Here is a 22,195-nt window from a genome sequence, read left to right as displayed (position 1 = left end):
AGATGAAGGGGTTGGGGAGTTAGAGAAAGTCAAGAGAGAGAGAGAGAGATTCTTAAAGCTTCTTAAACAACTAATTAAATCTCCTCAAACTAGGGTTCTCTTTGCAGTTCTGTCATTCGATCTTTGAAACACATTCTACCCAAAAAACAAATATCTTTTGAAGCTGTAAAAAATCAATCACCATACATTCCATTCGCTGTAAATCTGAGCTCCCTTCTTTTCTGGTTTTGATTGCTCTTATAAATTCACAAGCAGGAGGGACAAGCAGGTGATAACACTCAAAAAACCAAAAACAAAAAATACTAATAAGATGGGAAAAAAAAAGTACAAGATAATAAAGATAGAAGAGAACCGAATTACTTAAATATATGGATCTCTTGAGGGTTCACCCAAGCCATTGGAACCATTGGACTCACATAACACTTGAAGACCTCAAACTCATAATGGATTCGCGTGTATCCATCAATTCCAAAAATACAAATAGTTCTATCTCTTCAAATCACAATATACATACATAAGGGGAAAGAAAATGAGTCACTAGAATATAGTTTTTTTTTGGCTAATGATAGATATCCAGACCTTCAATCTGACTAGTCCCATCGATCCCACAAATTAGAATATAGTCGTTGAAATATAAATATTGGAAAAGAATGCTCTCTCTCTCTCTCTCTCTCTCTCTCTCTCTCTCTCTCTCTCTCTTTTCCCCTACCTTTCCCTCCTGACTTTCTCAAGCTCCCCAACTTCTTGATCTCCTTCTCTAAATCCTTTGACGATGTCACATGTAGAGATGTAAATACATCGGATCTCAATATTATTCTGAGCGGATACAGGTACCCATAAACAGATATAGATGCATAGAAAGATATGGATCAGAATCAATTGATGTTGATTCGACCATGATTGTCATTACTAAAATCTTATTTCCACCATCAAGGTCTGATTTTTAGGAGGTTAGGCTTGCTCTGGTCCTAGCCCAAGTGGCCAACAAAGGTATGGAACATGTTGGATTGTACCTAGCTAGTGTGTCCCAGCTACAAAAAGTGGGAAAAACTAATTAATAAATGGGGGAGAGTTTTTTGTCTTAGAGCATAGCCATGCACCTACACGGGAGCCAATAAAAGTGCACATGGAAGCATCAACATAAGATGAATATGTGCCTTTCATTGGGAGTGAGGTAGTCATTTTGCCCCATCTAAATCTGGACGCAAGGGCCACACTCCCTGACACTTTTTTTTTTTTATCTTCTCTTAATAAATTTATTAGAAGGATTGCAGACTCCTAAGTGCTCAATTGAGCAATGCTTGCTAGGAACTATGAAAGACCTCACATGTATGTTATCAACTATCGAAAAGAACCCCCTCCCCAAAATGCATTGCAACTTATGGACAAAAGTTCACTATACATTTCCCGTCATTGTACACATTCAGAAGGGATAGGAGTTTCAATAAGGAGAAATGGGGAAATATGTGTGACGACGTAGACATGTACACCACAGTCGTGTGCCTACCTTTTTCCCATTTTCTTATGATAGAAACATTTGACAATGTATTTTAAGCATGTATCATATTTGTATCAATTATGGATAAACATTCAATACTCAATATAGTAACTTGATAATCATTTTAATAATTTAAATCCATCTCCTAAGCAAATATGTTCTTCAAGGGTTTTGCTAGCTTTTAGATAGAAACTTTCATGAGTTTAAAATAAATATATGTATGTATATATTAAAAAAAAAAAAAAAAGGATAGCAACTTTCATGCCACCTAAATAACTTGTTCAAATGTTGCACACGTTAGTATACAGTTGTAAAAATAGAATATAATAATATATCTTATATTTGATTCATCATTAGTGTAATTTTTTGTTGCCTACAAAATAATTTTGCAAATGCAAACATGATCTAGTTAAGTTAATTTTTTGTCCAATCGATTTCTTAAATTGAACTTAAAAACTCAAGTCAATTTGGATCTAAAAATATCAATATATTAAACAGGGAAAAAGATCAGCACAATGTTGGATTTTTTAGCACACGTAGACATTCTTTCTCTCTCCTATTGATTATTTGCAATGTGATCTTCCATTTGTCAGAATTGTACTCTGGCATTGGAGGAACCCACTCCCTATTTTATATTATATGGAGCAATAAGGATACTCTATACAAAATAGTTAAGGGTGTGTTTAGTAGTCATCAGAAAAAATGTTTTTAATGTTTTTTCTGTTTATGAGAATAAAAGAATGGAATAAAACGTTTGGTGTCAACTTGGTGTTTTTCGATCTTTTTTAGAATAAAAATAAAGAAAAACGCTAGAAACCAAAATGATGGAACAAAATGCTAGAAACACAAAATGTTGGAATAATGAAACCTTGTTCCGTCATTTTGATTTCGTTCTAAATATGAAAAAAAAAAAAAAAAAAACTATAACCATTCCTAAAACAGATTCACCAAACACTATTTTTTTTAACAATATTTTGGCGCAGAAACTAAAAATTATGTTTTTGACATGAAACGTCATTTCTAAGAAATTGAATGACTACCAACCGTGGCCTAAGGTTATTTTACTTGATTTGACTGATCAAAACATGTTAAATTTGGTAACAAATCATATAATCTATAGACCTGATGTGTCAGTCATTTCCCTTATATCTTCAACTACGAAGCCATTCTTTTTACATTGTCTTTTCAACCATTTTTTTTTTGTCCTATTAACCACATAAAACACCTTTCCAAGAAAAACCCTTACCAGCCTTATATACAATCTAGTTGAGAGCATGCCCTACCTATGCACCATAATTGGGCTCCACACAAACTGCTAGATGGCAATTTAGAACAACCTTGTTACGCTACAACCACCCATTACATTGATTTTTGATGTGTAATTTCATATGAGTATTTGTTAATTTAATATACAATGTTATGAATTTATGGGTGAGGAATCGCTGGTCATCACGACCACAGTGAGTTTGCGCTTTGGAAGAATTTGAACACAAGGTGGCGAGTTTGATGGCATTTTGAACGGTCTATTGTGTTGCCGCTCACGAAAACCTAAGCCACAATGCCAACCAACAAACTCTTAATCTTAAATTTATAATTAGTGATATATAAGAGCTTCTATTTCTTTATTTTTTTTATCTACTCACATCTCACATGTTATGTTTTTTGAAGAACTTTTTATTACATGAGGCTCAATAAAAATTTGTGATTTAAGAGAGTTCACAATTTGTCCCCCGTGGTCCCCCAAAACATTTCATCATTTGAAGAGGGTTGGAATCCATGCCTTCTTGACATAGTGATGATTCAGGTTTGAGTTTCTAAAGCCGCATGCCACAATGCCCAGCTGCTCGCTACCCTTTATACCCCTAGAATGTTATACAAAAAACAGGGAAGGGGGGAAGTTCCCCCCCCCCCCCCCCCCATACAGTTTGACCTTCTAGCAGACTTTTTTTTTTTCACTAAAGGTTCTAGCTAACTAAAATCATATAAATTCATAATTTATGGCCACCTGATAAGTGGTTACTTATTAAGATTTGATTTTATTGAAAAGGGATGGGGTTTGGAAGAGGGTCACCTCCATCTTGGATAAACAAGTATATCAGCACTTACCAGTTAGTAGATGGAGAGCAGATTCTGAAACCAGGTCTAGAGTTTAGACCAAATTTATATGTCATTTCTAAATTGCAATCAGTGACAGTTTGTTTTTCTGTTTGTACAGGTGAATACATCCCATTTGTGTTGAAACTTCATCAATAGTGTCTGTTTCCAATAAATGACTCATTATTCCATTGAAGAGTTTGATTCAAAGGAGATGGAAATTGTAGAGGACTTGCCATATGTTCACAGGGTGGGAATGCCTACCAGACAAAATCTCTTCAAGGGAATCAAAGCAACTTTCAAGGAAACTTTCTTTCCAGATGATCCTTTACGCCAATTCAGAGGCCAAACTTGGTCAAAAAAGTTCATGTTAGTTCTCCAATCAATTTTTCCAATTTTTGAGTGGGGAAGAGACTACAATTTAACAAAGTTGAAAGGAGATATCATCGCCGGACTCACCATAGCTAGCCTTGCCGTACCTCAGGTACCTAAGAGACAGGAAAGAAATAATATTAAGATGAAGAACCAAGATTCATCTCAACATATACATGATTCTAACAATTGCTTTAACTTGTACAACAGGATATTGGCTATGCAAAGCTTGCAAATCTTGCTCCCCAATATGGGCTTTGTAGGTTTTTTGCATCATTGAGTAATTACTTGCTTTGGATTATTAACATTTAATGGTGTCATCGATTCTGTTTATTATTTCATTTTGCTCTTTCTTTTTCCCTGTTGTGATGATTTTTACAGACACTAGCTTTGTCCCACCATTGATTTATGCCTTCATGGGGAGTTCAAGAGATATAGCCATTGGACCAGTTGCTGTAGTCTCTCTCCTGATGGGCACCCTGCTCCGGAATGAGATTAATCCCATTACTGATGCGGCTGACTATACTCGACTGGCATTTACAGCCACTTTTTTTGCTGGAATTACTCAATTTGCACTTGGATTTTTTAGGTTTGTGATTTATTTATTTATTTTTTTTTTACATAGAGACTTTATTTCTTGCTTCTAACTATTTGATTTTGTATGTTTACTTGATATTTTTACAATTGAAGATTTCATACAAGACTGAAATGTATTTTATGGTCCTATCTCTAGATTGGGATTCGTGATTGACTTCCTATCCCATGCCACTATTGTTGGGTTTATGGCTGGAGCTGCCATTACAATTGGTCTTCAACAACTTAAAGGTTTTCTCGGCATACTAAACTTTACACCGAATAGCGACATTGTATCTGTTATGCAATCAGTGTTTAGCAATGCACCTCATGGGGTAGGCAACCTCACAGTCATTCCATTCTTCAATGGATGAGATGGATTTAGAAAACATAAGTCCAAGCTTTGACATCATACATATTAGACACAGTTCTACTACAAGTCACCAAACTCTATTTCATTTTGCAGTGGAGTTGGCCGAATATACTCATTGGAGCATCATTCTTGACTTTCCTTCTATGTGCCAAATACATTGTAAGTGCCCCCATTCATTAATCTCTATTTGCCCATGATTTTGAAGTCTTGAAAGTCCTCTAACCCTAGCATGGTATGAGAAAAAACAGGGAAAGAAGAAGAAGAAGCTTTTTTGGGTGTCTGCAATTGCACCATTGACTTCTGTTATTGTATCCACTTTTTTTGTGTACATTACCCATGCACAGAAAAACGGTGTTCTAACTGTAAGTAATATCTTCTCACTTTTTCTCCTGAATTTTCAATGCACAAGGCAATAGAAATTTCAGTAACTGATTAAGTCTAGTAATGCATGAAGGTGAACTACATACAAAAAGGCATCAATCGGCCATCCGTAAATGAAATTTATTTCTCTGGGAAGTACCTAGTGTCAGGTATTAAGGTTGGTGTCGTGGCTGGTGTGATAGCATTAACGGTAAGCCAATTATGATGCACATCTCTCAAATACAAAAGAAATTTAAATACTTGAATATTTCCTGCATCAGAATACAAATGCTTTGAATTTATCAGGAATCAGTAGCAATTGGAAGAACATTTGCAGCAGTCAAAGACTATCAACTTGATGGAAACAGAGAAATGGTGGCATTAGGAGTGATGAACATTGTTGGTTCAATGACTTCTTGTTATACAGCGACAGGTATTAAAAGAATTATTGCAATACAATTAATGCAAGGACAGGCAGCATCCACAACAGCAACAAAAGAAATTATATGAATAATGGATCATAAATTACTAGAAAGCATAATGGATCTACATATTGTGCAAATGCAAGGAGTTTAGAGCAATATACATAGCAAAGGGGTCCAATCAGATGATTATATGACCTTTAACCATCATTAAATCACAGATCCTTAGGAGGTCAAGAAAGAACTAGGGATGAATGGTACGAACATATTATAAGGTCTAATATATCCATCAAGGAACACACACACACACACACACACAAAAAAAAAAAAAAAAAAAAAAAAAAAAAAAAAAAAATTCTGTGGATTAATGAGCTTTCTTCTCTTGCAGGTTCTTTCTCTCGCTCAGCTGTGAACTACACGGCAGGTTGCAAAACTGCTGTCTCCAACATTGTGATGGCGCTCATCGTTTTACTAGTTTTAGAACTGATTACACCTCTCTTTGAGTATACCCCAAATGCCATTCTTTCTGCTATCATTATTGCGGCTGTAATTGGCCTGATCGACATTCAGGCTGCAGTGCTCATATGGAAGACAGATAGATTGGATTTCATTGCTTGCCTAGGAGCCTTTCTTGGTGTCGTTTTTTACTCTGTTGAGATTGGACTCTTGATTGCAGTAAGGAATTGGATTTATAACTCTTCAAATTTTGAGATCATCTGTCTAGTAACATCAACTAAGGCTTCTCCATTGTTTGTTGTGGTAGGTTTGTATATCCTTTGCTAAAATACTCCTACAAGTTACAAGGCCACGGACTGCAATACTTGGAAATATCCCCAGAACAACAGCCTATAGGAACATTCGACAATATCCGGAGGCAACCAAGGTTCCCGGTGTACTAATCGTGAGAGTTGATTCTGCAATATACTTTTCCAACTCCAATTATGTCAGGGAGAGGTAAGGTGCTTTTTGAAACAAAAGTAGTCCGTCAACTCTGTATCTTCATTCATCTTTTACGTCTGATTTGTAACTTTATTCACTATGCCTATAATTTTAAGGAAGATGGTGATACATCCAACAAATATTTTTCTTCTGACAATCTTAAAGACAAAAAGGATGGATGTTATGATTAAAAATATTTTGCTTCCTTCTCTAATTTTGAAAGGTGTGGTAGCCGGTGTTCTCCTAGATTGACACGACACATTAAAATCTCGCAAAAACAACACTCTCGATTAAAATATGGGAAAAAGAATGGTACCTGACCATGAAGCCCCTGCACCCAGACAAGGGAGCATGTGAAATTACAGCCTCCCTGTGAAATAAAAAAAAAAATCCATTTATATTGATGCCTTGCACGCACTCTCATTGGCCCCAGAGCTATTGCAGTGGAGACGCAACCAGGCAGCAAAATTTTGCCCATTCCATATTTATGGGACAGGGAGATTGGAAGTCTAGATCTTTAAACTATCCCACAATTCCTGTTTGGAGTATTACCTTTACCTATAACAGAGGGGGTCACCTTTTAAAGGGCATCCATCCTTGTCTCTAGGTACCATAGTTCAAAGTCTCTTGATACAGTCCAGTTTCCCCAGATATTGACAAACACAATAAGATATAAGGAACAAAATCATCAAAACAGAGTTTTTTGCAGGATCTTGAGATGGTTAATAGATGAGGAAGAGCAACTGAAGGCAAAAGACTTACCAAGAATCCAGTTCTTGATAATTGAGATGTCACGTAAGCAATCACAATTTCTTTTTTTTTATTATTACTATTTTTTAATCAGATTTCTTGTTTGGTACATATTCTTTCGAAACTCATCTTCATGATTTTATGTATGTACGTGTCACAGCGGTTACCGACATTGATACTAGTGGCATCCACGCATTGGAAGAGTTGCACAGGAGTTTCCAGAAGAAAAATGTTCAAGTAAGCAGACAAATAGCTCTATTGCATTCTATCCCAACACCAACCCCACCCCACCCACCCACCTCCCCCACCCCACCCCACCCCCCCCCCCCAAAAAAAAAAAAAAAAAAGAACAGAAAAGTGAAAGAAGTTGTGGTCCCTTCCCTGTCACTACAAAGGAAACTATTTCATCTTTAGCATCACCTAATGAGGCAGAGCAATACCAAAGCCCCTCCCTTTCCAGTTCTACCTGTTCTAGGAAATGGATACAACAATTCTTTGTTCTGACCAACATGGGTTAGGTTATGAATATTAGAAGCAGGAGTGTTTTCTAAAAAATGCCCAATGAAATGGATTACTTTCCATGCTTTTCGTTGATATTGTAGAATATGTAAAAGGCTAATTTAAAAATTTTATAAACTATGCAAACTGTACCAAATCCCACAGCCCTCTCTCTCCCTCCCTCCCTCTTGCAACCCCTTCCCCTTCCCCCTCCTGCTCCCTCTCCCCATCCCCGCAACCCCGCCCCACCATGGTCACCTGCCCCATAACTACCCCTTGCAGCTACCCCCACCCCACCACCCGCTGCAACAACCTACCCCCTCAGCTGGTTGTGGAGCTCCTCTGAAAAAATTCGATGAATGCACTTCAAAGATTTGAGCAACTACAGTCCCCTGCCACGACTTGTTTTCGTGGACGAACTTCTGGACTTCTCCAGAGACGACGACATTGAAGAGAGGCACACTCTGGAACAGGAAGAAGAAAAGCGCTACTCTGTTTCTTCCCACGGAGAAAAGGCAGAATGGAACTGAGAAATGAACCAGAAATCAATTGCACAATTTGGTTGATCTAACTCTAGAACAATTGCTTCTGGCCTTGCACAGGACCGGAGCAAGGGAACAGCGGGGGTTCACTGATGCCATCACAATTTCAGTCCAGGCCGGTTCTCATTTCCCTTCTGCGATTTCTTCGTGGGGCTCGAGGAGGATGGTGTAATAAGATGAGAAAAAGGAGTAACCGAACCCATCCTCCACTCTTTATGTATATAAATCAGAAGCTCTATTCTCACCTGGGTTTCAAAACTATATGCCCATACCCTCTTCCATCTTTCCAGCCAATGTTATTTACACCATGTTGAGATGGTATGTCACTGACTTACCGCAACATGATCACAGGCTTTGAATCAATCATTCTATTGCTTTTAGTTCCAGTGGAAGATGGGGAGGAAAGAGTAGATATGGGTAGCAACACAACCTGTGCCCATCTGTGATTACAATACAACCTGAGAGCGACCCATTTAGAGTAGCATTTTTCTTCTTCCTTCCCTGGTGTGAGCCATTTGAAGAAAAGCTTAGTGGAGGGTGTGGGTTGGGGGTTGCGGACAGAGCAGGGTGTGTGGGGGGTGGCAGGGAATGGGGTGGGGAGGGGAGATTGAGAGCGGGAGAGGGAGAGGGAGAGGAAGGGAAGGGGTGGCTGGTGGCAGTGGTGGTGGTAGAGAGGGAGGCTGGGGCGGGTTGCAAGGGAGTTGAGTAGAGATTTGGTAAAGTATTATTACTTTGTGAAGTCATTATATACAACCTCCACATATTGAATAACATCAGCGAAAAGTGGAGGTAAGAAAGTCTTAGTGAAGTGAATTGTTTCACTAGGCATAGTGACACGAAAGAAAACCCATACATATATATATATATATATATATTATAGAGAGAGAGAGAGAGAGAGAGAGAGAGAGAGAGAGAGAGAGAGAAGCATCATTCCCACAAAATATCCTCCCCTTAACTGGAGGCATGGTTCATCATCTCAATCGGCCGAGATATATTGGTTTTGACAGAAATCAAGACGAAAGCTTTAGTCAATACTGACTCGTACCAAGTTTCGACCATATTTCGCACATTTTAGTAGTTTTGACTGAAAAATACAAAGTTTCGACATGTTAAGTTTTGCCTAAAAAATACCAGATTTTGACTGTTTCAACCCATATCTTGGTTTCAGGCTTGGTCGAAAGTCGAAACCAGCCTCAAGGTTGAGAAATCGATCCTTGCTGTTAGGAACTCCTACCCAATTATGAAACCACTGTTAGTAAATTGACATCAATCCTGTATTTCTCAACATACCAAATGGATTTCTAACAATACACAAAAATTCATGTATTTTATATCTTCACTGTAGTTTCCATGATTCTTTAAAGGCAATATTCCAAATGATTGTCATGCTATTCATTTTTCCTTACGTTTGTTGAAACTTATTAATTTACATATATAATAAATAAAAATATCTTTCTAAGAGATATATACTCCTTAAAGTGTGTTATCATTTTATAAACATGTTGAATTTCATTATATTATAAATATCAATAGACATAACAAGTAATACCTGATCATAATAAACAGACTATGCTCAAAACATAGAAGTCATCGATGATGGGAGTTTTTTAAAAGGATATGCTAACATATTTTTTTTAGTACCTTGTGCTTATCATGTATGGCAGAAGTACCTTATTAGTCCCATAATTGTCTTGCTTAGCTTGTCTTAGCGAATCCTGGGCCGCTGGTGATGGAAAAACTTCATGCATCCAAGTTTACAGACTTGATTGGCAATGAGAATATCTTCGTCAGAGTCACAGACGCTGTGGCAACATACGCTCCTAAGATGGTAGAAGAAACCTGAGAAGATGGATGCATACCTATTTTCAATAGGTCACTGAAGCATTTTCGCATTTCGAGTTCTAGAAACAAAAGCTTTGCACATAAATAATGCTCAAGTAGAATTGAGGAAAGGATTGTTTACGTGTGACAAGATTGCAAATAAAATAAAATTGGTGACAACAGGGACAGTGGATGGGTGGTTCATGGTTGTAAAATGTTGATGCTTTTACATTGTGATTGATTAGTTTTCACTTTATTAATAAAGATGAAGGGATTGTCGATATGACACTCTATCGATGTATTTAGAACATGCAACCTTTTTTAAAGTGCCCTTTATCTTATAGCCAAAAGTTCTTTAACTTGGGGCAAAAAAGGTAATTCAAAATAACTAGTAAGTTGTAATTGTATTTTCCGTCACGTTAATTTCAATAGTTGTCATTGTCTTGCTCGTGTCGTTTGTACACATGTGAAATGACAAGATTTTACCCTTGCTAAAAGGAGAACTGTGTTATAATAAAAGGGAAAAAAAAAAAACGTAAGATTAAAAACTATTTGGCTATTAAGGGTTGTCAATAAGAAAATCCCAAAGATGAATATGAAAGACTTGCCTTTCAAATGGACCTTTCATCCCAGGCTTGAGATCCTTTAGACCGTCATCTCTATACCACTATCCTTTCTACTTCTATCTCTGGGAACACTGTTCTAGAAGTGTTGATGTTATGACATTTGAAAGACAAGGAAAAAGGGGGAGGGGAGATTGGGGGAAAGAAGCAAAACTTCTATCCCTTTTGTCTGTGAACCAACTGGAAAACTCTTTAACAAGTTCAGTAGTTCATGTTAACCAGAAGATGGGTATTGGTCTGCTGTCAAATAAAGTACATTTTGCAATGAAGTGATAGGTCATTTCTTTTGAAGAAATGAGGAAGCAAGTCCAAGAATACACCTCCAAACCAGAAAAATCAGCCAGTAACCATGTATCAGGGAAAGAGAAAGTTGCAGTGAGAGGGCGGGGGACTGGATGGGGTATGGGATTGTCGGGTTGATTTCTATTCTGTTTTTTTTGTTTTTGTTTTTTTTTTTTCAACATTCCGAGGGTTGAGCATTTCTGGAAATAGATAACACTGGGAGAGGACAAGAGGTAAAAGGATAATAATCATGAATGCTTCATCTGCTCGCATGTAGAAGGAAGAGAAGGGAAATGAATTTGGTTAAAAAATAAAAGGGAAACTGTTTTAATCATTATTGTGTAATCTACATAAGACTCACCATAATTGGTAATTATATTTTTTAAACATAATTTTTACTTAGCTTTTCAAAACCAAGAGATTTGTTTGCAAAGAAAATAAAATTTCATAATCAGATTTAGAATGATTTAGTTACAGTTTCATGTTAAGAATGACTAAAAAAAATTGCTATTTTAATTTTGATTTAATTTCGCCTCCCTTCCCTCTATTTTCCTTGGGACCACAGAAAGTTTGAAGTTGCCTCAATTGGCAAGTTCTATTATTAGTCATTCATAGATTCAGGATTGACCCTCTGCACTATATGTGCTTCTCTCAAGGGCACAAGGTGCCCAATCAATTTTTGACCCAAAAAATAAAAATCAACTTTTACCAAAATAACTCAGTTTTTTCCATTTATCAATATCATTAATTCTAGAGAGACTTTTAACCACTCAACAACCTCCATCTACAACTTATGCTTGAGTGTTTGAATGGAACTCTCCTTCGTTATAATTAACTTGCCATTTACTTATTACTGAATAAACAAACAACTACCAGGACAATTGTGCTTGTGATAAGCACTTTACTACTAGTTTTTAGAACTTGAAACGAACTTAACTCTCATGTTCTATGGACTTGAGTTGTCACAACAACTTCAGGTTTCAACTGTTGAATCACTAAAATATAATAAAAATTACTACTGTCATTAAAAAATCATAAAAAATATAAGAATATGATTAACCTTGCAAAAAGGAAAATTAAAAGGGAAATATTATCAATACCTTTAAGGACTTCTTTTTCCCCATTTTTCTGAGGTCTATAATTGGGATCTCTTTGGTTTGATGGGCCCTTAGTTTGGTTTTGGGAGAAAATTTGTAAACTAAGTTTTTTTTTTTTCCTCTTAGAAAATTTGAGACCCATTAGTCAAAGTAAATCTATTAATGAACAATTAAATAATTCATTTTAATATCTGCTTATTAAGAAACTTAACTACAGAAAAGTAATAGTACCTCCTTTACATGTATCTCACCATGTAATGAAGATTTTGGAAGTTTATGGAAAATCTGATCTTATATAACACTTGATTGAATAAGATGGAAATGTTTCCGAAATTGAAACTCAGCGTTAATCCCTAATTTTGTCTCACCACCAAAATAATATCATCAACAAAGAGCATACACCACAGGCTTTTGTCTTCAATTTTCCTAGTTAACTCATCCATGATAAGCAAAAACAAATAAGGGCTAAAAATTGACCCTCGACGTAGCCCAATTGAAATTGGGAATTCACTAACCTACCATAGATTTCATGCTGGTCACCACACCCTCATACATATCTTTAATTATATCCACATATCTACTTGACACCCTTCCCTTCACTAGTACATGCCAATTTAACTCTCTTAGGACTCTGTCTTAGGCTTTTTATAGGTCAATAAAGACCATATATCTTTTTTGTAGAGTCTAAATCTTTCCATGAGCCTCTGGTACATACAATACAGTACGAGTCTTCCCACCTATGGTGTAGGACTGGAATCAAGAAAAAATAGTGAAGAAAATATCTAGTAACAGTGGCTTAACTGAGGAAGCTTGACCTCCCTACACAAGGTAAATAATTGGATAATAATCGGATGATTCCACTCATAAAATAACAGCCCTAATTAACATACTACATGGCTGACTAATTCAAAATATGACACCTCACTACCTCTCCCCTATAGCCGCCCACATAATACTCCCCCTCCAATCAAAATAGCACATAAAATAACAACCCTACTAATTAGTTGAAATATTCCCTCCTTGAGACCCGGCCTTGGATACACGTCCTACGACTCGGTCTTGCATGACCCATGCACGTGACCAAACATGTAACATGTTCCCCACCCCCCTCTTAGATTTGGTCTTATCCTCAAGAGTAAGATCAAGAAACTGTAACTTCATGACATCCACATTCTCCCAAGTTACATCTGATGGGGAGAGTCCTTGCCAATGCACAAGCACTTGGGTCTGCCGTTTCTAAGTCTAGTATAGCCTGGGGAAAAGGATGGAGGGTTTCCTCTTCTTGCACCATAGGCAGCTCCTCTTGAACTTGATGTCGTTCTCCCAAATACTTTTTAAGAAGGAATACATAAAATGTAGGATGAATTCTAGAGTGCTCCGGTATTGCTAACCTGTAAGCCACCTTTCCAACACGCTGAAGGATTTCATATAGACCGAAATAATGTGGAGCCAATTTTTGTATCTTCCTCAATGCCAAAGGCATATAACGATACGGGTGCAACTTGACATAAATCAAATCTCCAACATCGAACTCCCTCTCCCGAGGGTTGCAGTCATAGATGCACTTCCAGGAACGTATGCGTAGCTCCTTGAGCTTAGCATCCCCCTCCAACAACTAACTGCTTTTCCACAACTTCCACCTTGGTTGTTCCCGGTACACATGTAATCAATGATGGGGGATCGGCCATAAGCCACCTCGAATAGTGGTTTTAATAGCAGAATGCCATCTGGTATTATAACAATACTCAGTCCACACCAACAATTTCCCCCATTCTTTAGGATGAGAACTGGTGAAACACTTGAGGTACATCTTCATCATACAATTAATCACCTCGCTTTGACCATCTGTTAGAAGGTGATAGGCTGAACCGGGATTAAAATAGGTCCCAATGTCCCATTGAGTTGAAAAAGCTCTTTCCAAAAATTGCTTGTGAAGATAGTGTCACAATCGCATACCATTGATCTGAGCATCCCATGTAACCTGAAACTTGATCAAAAATAGTTGTGCCACTCCTTCAAAGGTGTACGGATGAGATAGAGACAGAAAATGGGCGTACTTTCAAAGTCGATCCACTACTACTAACACTACCGACTTTCCGTTTAAAATAGGAAGTCCTTCCACAAAATCCATTGGAATATCCTCCCAAATTCGTTCAAGAATTGGGAGTGGTTGTAACAACCCCGATGGGTCTACAATTCAGCCTTGTGGAGTTGACATATGTCACACTGAGATATTTTTTTCCAAAGTTGATTTCCGCAATCCCTACCAATAAAAAATAGCCCTCAACCGATGGTAAATCTTTTGAAAACCTTCATGAGTACTGCTATGGAATTGATCCACAACAGTAGGAATAAATGGAGAATTTTTTGGAAGGAAAACCTGCTCTTTGAGAAATATAACCCCATTCCTATCATCCCACAGTCCAACAGCTTCCCCATCCCAAATTTTTAGGAGAAGTGGTTGCATCTCCACGTTAGATGCAACCTTTTCCTTGATCGCCTCTATCCAACTCGACTGGGGCATTGAAAAGGCAACGACCTGGCCTCCTCCTTCTTTCTTCTCCTATTTCCTCTCTCCTGGATAAAGCATCAGCCACCATGTTTTCTTTTCCCTTCTTATATTCAATCATAACTACTCTAACTCAGCAAAGGTGGTTATTCAAATTGATGCACTATGACTTTATAATTGAATATTTAAGGGCGAAAAATCTACCAATGATGTAGCAAAGGAACTATAATGTTAAATTCAGTTAGAGTCAATCATAAACAAATAGCTAAACAATGTTGTGAAGCAAAAGTACAAAGAAAAATAATTGTAAAAACTATACAATCAATTAAGATCTATGAATTAACGTATAACTAAACAATGTTGAGCGGAGCAAAAATACTAAAAAATAAAATGCAAGTGATGAGGAAGTAAGGGAACGAGGCTGATTAGAAGGTGACGAGGAGGAAGGAGATGAGGCAATAAGGAGAAAGGTGGCTAGTTAGAAAGCAACAAGGAGAAAGGAGATGGAGCCCATTTCTTTTCTCGTATAAATTATAAGTTTTCAATAAGAAAATTACAATTACGATAAAAGTTCAACTATATTTTGAGTTCCATTATTATTTCACTAATTTCAACTCCAAAGAGTAAAAATTCTTAAGAAACCTCAATATTTGTGAATTTTGGCCTAATCACTCTCATATTGACCAAGTGCATATAGGTATATGATTCGTGACGACTAAGAGCCACAAAACGATAGAAATCGATAGATAAACTTAAATTTAAATATGTTAAAATTGTATGAGTTATAGATAAGAGACATATCTGTTGAGATTTCCTTATTAAAATTTTATTCTATATAATTGAATATATAGAGGCGAAAATCCTAATAGATATGTCTCTTACTTATAGCTCATACAATTTTAACACATTTAAATTTAAGTTTATTTATCGACTTTTATTGTTTTGTGCCTCTTAGTTGTCAGGATTCATATACCTATACACACTTGGTCAATATTAGAGTAATTAGGCCAAAATTCACAAATATTGAGATTTTCTAAGAATTTTCACACTTTGGAGTTGAATAGAAAAATGATACCGAAACTTAAAATATAATTGAACTTTCATTGTAATTGTAATTTTCTTATTGAAACCTTATAATTTATACGAGAAAAGAGATGATGCTCAATCCTTCCTCCTTATTGCCTTCTAACCAGCCACCTTCCACCTTATTACCTCATCTCCTTCCTCCTTGCCACCTTCTAACCAGCCACCATCCCATATACCTCATCTCTTACATTACATTTCTTTGTATTTTTGCTCCGCTCAACATTATTTAGCTATGTGTCAATTCGTAGACCCTAATTGATTATATGTATGGTCCGTAAACTCGAACGAAACATGCGAAATTTCGCATGTTTCATGTTTCACAGGTATCGACCCAGGTCGAAACAAAACCTTAGGGGATTTTAAAAAATCACCTATTTCGGCCTGGTTTCGACTAAGTTTTCCATTTTTGATTGAAACATAGAAAATTTCGCCTGTTTCGACCTTCTCTTGTGCATTTTTTCTTCCAAGTGTGGAAAACAATGGAGATTTTCATTTTTTTGCACTTATTTATGGCAAATATCATTTAAGTAAATGATGTCATTTACTTAAAATATTATTCATAAATAAGGAAATACCCCCTATTTAAATCCAACAAAAATTTTTTAAAAATCAAATTCCTAAAGGATAAAAAGTCAACCCCTAGTCCAAGAACAAAAGCTGGATTTTGATTATAAGGGCGATTTTCAACTTTTAAATGCTGGGGTTTTTCTCAATTATGAAAATTTTATAAATCCTATAATGTTAAAACATTGCTAACAACCAAAAGTCCAGTAAAATAATCTTTTGTTTTGATATCCGTAAAATTATTTTCATTTAGGCGAATTTAACAGCATTCACACACTTTAAAATAAGTTTGACCGGAGCATAACTATGTCATTATAACTTAGATTTAAGTAATCTCAAACTTGTTAGAAAGTTGGTTTTATGTTATACGTAATTTAAAAAGTCTCATGTAAAAATAAAAATCATTTGACCAGTCAAACTTATTATAGAACAAGAGCATTTCTCTAAATGTTGATTCTTTATAACTTAATGTGACTTAATGTTGATTTTTTATTATTTGATGCGGCTAAATGTTGATTTTAATGACTTGATGTGGCTAAATGTGGATTTTTTATGATATAAGGTATATATAGCTTACTAAATAATGTTAAAAATGATAATATGCGTGCCTTGAGGGTAGTGAATCACTACTTTCGAGTGTTGAGTAATTGAGTCACTATTGTTCAGTGATGATGTAATATTTTTATCTATTTTGGATCATTTAGATTATATCTTATGTTTTGATGTAGATTGTAGTTATATCTTATGTTTTTATGTAGATTGTAAACTATATATAGTCATTATGTAGTAAAGTTTCAGAATTTAAGCCAACAGGTCAGAGTAATGATTATCGAACCTTTGGTTCACCACACAAGTAAGATTTTGTGTTTTTTTTATGAAACTAATGATATGAATGTGTTAGAAATGTTTAAAATAGGTTGTACACAAAAAAACACTATTTTGGGGTTGAAACCTAAGTTTCCACCATACCGAAAAAAATCTCCGGTATCCTCGAGGTCTCCTTAGAGGTCGAAACCTGATCGAAACCCGATACCGTGAATTTTGGCCTAATCACTCTCATATTGACCAAGTGCATGTAGATATATGATTCATGATGACTAAGAGGCACAAAATAATAGAAGTCAATAGATAAACTTAAATTTAAATGTGTTAAAATTATTTGAATTATAGATAAGAAACATATTTGTTGGGATTCCCTTTATAAAATTATATTCTATATAATTGAATATATAGAGGTGAAAATCCTAACAAATATCTCTTACCTATAGCTCATACAATTTTAACACATTTAAATTTAAGTTTATCTATTGACTTCATTGTTTTATGTCTCTTAGTTGTCATGATTCATATACCTACACACATTTGGTCAATATTAGAATAATTAAACCAAAATTCACAAATATTGAGGTTTCCTAAGAATTTTTACTCTTTGGAGTTGAATAGAGAAATGATACCGAAACTCAAAATATAATTGAATTTTCATTTTCATTGTAATTTTCTTATTGAAAACTTATAATTTATACAAGGAAAGAGATGAGGCTCCATCTCCTTCCTCCTTGTTGCCTTCTAACTAGCCACCTTCCACTTTATCACCTCATCTCTTTCCTCCTCACCACCTTCTAACTAGCTACCTTCCTCTACTACCTTATCGCTTGTATTGTATTTCTTTGTATTTTTATTCCGCTCAACATTATATAGCTATGTGTCAATTCGTAGACCCTAATTGATTATATGGTTTGTACCATTATTTTTCTTTGTACTTTTGCTTCATAACATTATTTAGTTATTTATTTATGGTTGATTCTAACTGAATTTGACATTATAATTCCTTTGTTACATCATTGGTAGACTTTCGCCTCTATATATTCAATTAAAAAGTCATAGTGCATTAATTTGAACAACCACCTTTGCTGAGCTGAAATAGTTATGATTGAATATAAGAAGGAAAAAAAAAACGTGGTGGTTAATACTTTATCCATGAGAGAGGAAATAGGAGAAATAGGAGGCTAGGTCGTTGCCTTATCAATGCCCCAGCCGAATTGGATAGAGACGGTCAAGGAAGAGGTTGCATTCAATGTAGAGATGCAACTACTTCTCCTAAAAATTAGGAATTGGGAATCTGTTGGACCATGGGAGGATATGAATGGGGTTATATTTCTCAAAGAGAGGATTTTCCTTCTTAAAAATTCTCCACTTATTCCTACCTTAGTGGACCAATTCCATAGCAATACCCATAAAGGTTTTCAAAAGACTTACTATTGTGAGTTGTATTTTATTGGCAGGGAATGTGGAAGTCAATTTTGGAAAAAAAAATATCCTAGTGCGACACGTGCCAACGCCACAAGGCAGAATTGTAGACCCTAGCGGGGTAGCCGCAACCACTCCCAATCCCCGAAAGAATTTGGGAGGATATTCCAATGGATTTGGTGGAAGGACTTCCTATTTTTAAGGGAAAATCGGTGGTGTTAGTAGTAGTGGATTGACTTTGAAAGTACGCCCATTTTCTGCCTCTATTCCATCCGTACACCTTTGCAGGAGTGGGACAACTATTTTTTGATCAAGTTTTAGGTTACATGGGATGCCCAGGTTAATAGTATGCAATCATGACCCTATCTTCACCAGCAATTTTTGGAAGGAGCTTTTTCAACTCAATGGGATCCATTTTAATCCCAGTTCAACCTATCACCCTCAAACAGATGGTCAAAGCAAGGTGGTTAATCGTACGATGGAGATGTACCTCTGGTGTTTCACCAGTTCTCATCCTAAAGAATAGGGGAAATGGTTGGCATGGGCTGAGTATTATTATAATACCAACTGACATTCTATTATTAAAACCATTCCATTTGAGGTGGTTTATGGCCAATCACCCCCATCATTGTTTACATATGTACCTAGAGTAGCCAAGGTGGAAGTTGTGGAAAAGCAGTTGTTGATGGGGGATGCTAAGCTCAAGGAGCTACACCATATGCTCCTGGAAGCATAGAATAGGATGAAGCGCATCTATGACCGCAATCATTAGGAGAGAGAGTTCGATGTTGGAGATTTGTTTTATGTCAAGCTGCACCCGTATCGCTAGATGTCCTTGGTATTGAGGAAGACACAAAAATTGGGTCAACGTTATTTCGGCCCATATGAAATCCTTCAGCGTGTTGGAAAGGTGGCTTACAAGTTAGCAATACCGGAGCACTTTAGAATTCATACTACATTTCATGTGTCCCTTCTTAAAAAACATTTGGGAGAACGACATCAGGTTCAAGAGGAGATACCTATGGTGCAAGAAGAGGAAACCCTCCATCCTTTTCCCCAGGCTATACTAGACTTAGAAACGACAGGCCCAAGTGCTTGTGCATTGGCAAGGACTCTCCCCATCAGAGGCAACTTGGGAGAATGTGGATATCATGAAGTTATAGTTTCCTAATCTTAGTCTTGAGGACAAGACCAAATCCAAGAGGGGATGAACTTGTTACATATTGGGTCATGGTCATGTGCATAGGCCATGCAAGACCAAGTCGTAGGACGTGTATCCAAGGCCAGGTCTCAATGAGGGAATATTTCAACTAATTAGTAGGGATGTTATTTTATGTGTTATTTTGATTGGAGGGGGAGTATTATGTGGGCAGTTATAGAGGAGACGTAGTGAGGTCATAATTGTCACGGCGACAAGGCAAATCAAGGCGGTGAAGGATTGTCTAAGCGCTTAGGCGAGAAGGCGCACGCCTTGAGGAGAACAAGGCGACCAATTGTTATTTTTTATTTTTCCTATTTTCTAACATTATTTGGTAAGCTATATATACCTTGTATCATAAAAAATCAAGATTAAGCAACATCAAGCCATTAAAAATCAACATTTAGCCATATTAAATCATAAAAAATTAACATTAAGTCATATTAAGTTATAAAAAATCAAAATTTAGAGAAATGCTCTGGTTCTATAACAAATTTGACTGGTCAAATGATATTATTTTTACATGAGACTTTTTGTATCAGTTATAATATAAAACCAGCTTTCCAACAAGTCTAAGATTACTTAAATCTAAGTTGTAATGACATAGTTATGCTCCGTTCAAACTTATTTTTAAGTGCGCGAATGCTGTTAAAATCGCCTGAATGAAAATAATTTTATGGATATCAAAACAAAAAATTATTTTATCGGACTTTTGGTTTTTAGCAATGTTTTAACATGATAGAATTTATAAAATTTTCATAATTGAGAAAAACTCCAGCATTTAAAAGTTGAAAATCGCCCCTATAACCAAAATCCAGTTTTTCTTCTTGGACTGGGGGATTGACTTTTTATCCTTTTGGAATTTGATTTTTAAACTATTTTTATTGGATTCAAATAGGGGGTATTTGTTTACTTATGAATAATATCTTAAGTAAATGAAATAACAAATATAAATGATATTTGGCATAAATAAGTGCCAAAACACAAGGCGGTATGCAGTGCAATAAGGCGACTGTCGCCTAGGCGATGCCTTGGCAACTGAGTGAGGTGTCATATTTTGAATTAGTCAGCCATGTAGTACGTTAAATAGGGTTGTTATTTTATGAATGGAATCATTCGATTATTATCCAATTATCTACCTTGTGTAGGAAGGTCAAACTTCCTTAGTTAAACCACTGTTACTTGATATTTTCTTTACTATTTTTTCTTGATTCCCCTCCTACACCATAGGTGGGAAGACTCATACTGTGTTGTGTGTACCAGCTTGGTATAAGAGCTTGTGGATGGAGTAGAGGGCAGAGCAGTTAGAAAAGGAGGTAAGCTCTCTCAATGAAGGGCAACAACAAATCTTGACTAAATTGGGAGGTCAACAAGAGCTACTGGCGAAGATCAGTGAGAAGTTTAAGCCCATGAATTCACACCTTCCAACCCAAGTAGAGGGTGATGTTGGAGAGACCTTAAGAGCTCCTACTCCAAACCTGGGGCAGCAGAGATTTATTTTGAATAATTCCACTATAAGGACCATGTCCTCACAACAAACATTTCATTCTAGGTTGGTCAAACTCGATTTTCCTCGCTATAATGGAGAGGAGAGCATAACTAGCAAGACATGTCGTGTGGAGCAATTTTTTGAAGTAACGGAAGATAACTAGTTAGAAGGTGGCAAGAATGAAGGAAATGAGGCAATAAGGAAGAAGGTGACTAGTTAGAAGGCAACAAAGAGGAAGGAGATGGAACCTCATCTCTTTCCTCCTTATATAAATTATAAGTTTTCAATAAGAAAATTGTAATTACGATAAAAGTTCAACCATATTTTAAGTTTCGGTATCATTTCGCTAATTTCTACTCCAAAGAGTAAAAATTCTTAGGAAACCTCAATATTTGTGAATTTTGGCCTAATCACTTTCATATTGACCAAGTGCGTGTAGATATATAAGATTCATGACAACTAAGAGCCATAAAACAATAAAAGTCAATAGATAAACTTAAATTTAAATGTGTTAAAATTGTATGAGTCATAGGCATAGTTTTTAAGGCGCTGGTGCAGTCCATTGGAAGTAAGGTAGTCCGCCGACTCACGAGAAGTGTGAAAGGCGACCGCCTTATATACTAAGTCGCTGAAAGGCGTGCAAGGCGACGCCTTATAGCGCCTTAGTGTACAAGGCGGTCACCTTATGTACTGGATATTTTAAAAATAAATTTTAAAACTGTTTTTATGAAAATTCCAAATTACATATTATTATTGGGAGGTGTATAAAATCTGATGCACATGTGATGCATTGGATCAAAAATCATATAAAAACTAAAAACCCTTACCACAAAAAAAAAATTAAATAAAAAAAAAAAA

At 36.2% G+C, this 22,195-nt stretch overlaps 1 protein-coding gene across 11 annotated transcripts in view; it reads right to left on the bottom strand.

Annotated features, from left to right (window-relative positions):
• Positions 1–3,626: 3,626 nt before the first annotated feature.
• Positions 3,627–22,195, bottom strand: part of LOC122066065 — a 30,584-nt gene continuing 12,015 nt past the window's right edge. Inside the window, exons 3-6 of one of the 11 annotated variants that reach the window (XR_006136222.1) lie at positions 10,092–10,260; positions 6,948–7,001; positions 4,052–4,080; positions 3,627–3,942 (exon numbers count right to left, since the gene is read on the bottom strand). Coding sequence is in view for 2 of the 11 variants with exons in the window: in XM_042629893.1 (XP_042485827.1) it covers positions 4,057–4,080 (24 nt within the window). In the remaining 9 variants the exon portion in view is untranslated. Of the gene's footprint in view, positions 4,081–5,430; positions 5,543–6,947; positions 7,002–10,062; positions 10,261–22,195 lie in introns of all 11 variants that reach the window. The other 10 variants (XR_006136219.1, XR_006136217.1, XR_006136220.1 and 7 more) reach the window with 10 other exon arrangements.

This window comes from Macadamia integrifolia, unplaced genomic scaffold, assembly GCF_013358625.1.
Source record: "Macadamia integrifolia cultivar HAES 741 unplaced genomic scaffold, SCU_Mint_v3 scaffold2213, whole genome shotgun sequence".
Taxonomy (NCBI): Eukaryota; Viridiplantae; Streptophyta; class Magnoliopsida; order Proteales; family Proteaceae; genus Macadamia; species Macadamia integrifolia.
The sequence above is the reverse complement of the archived record's forward strand: the minus strand, read 5'-3'. Positions and strand labels throughout refer to the sequence as shown.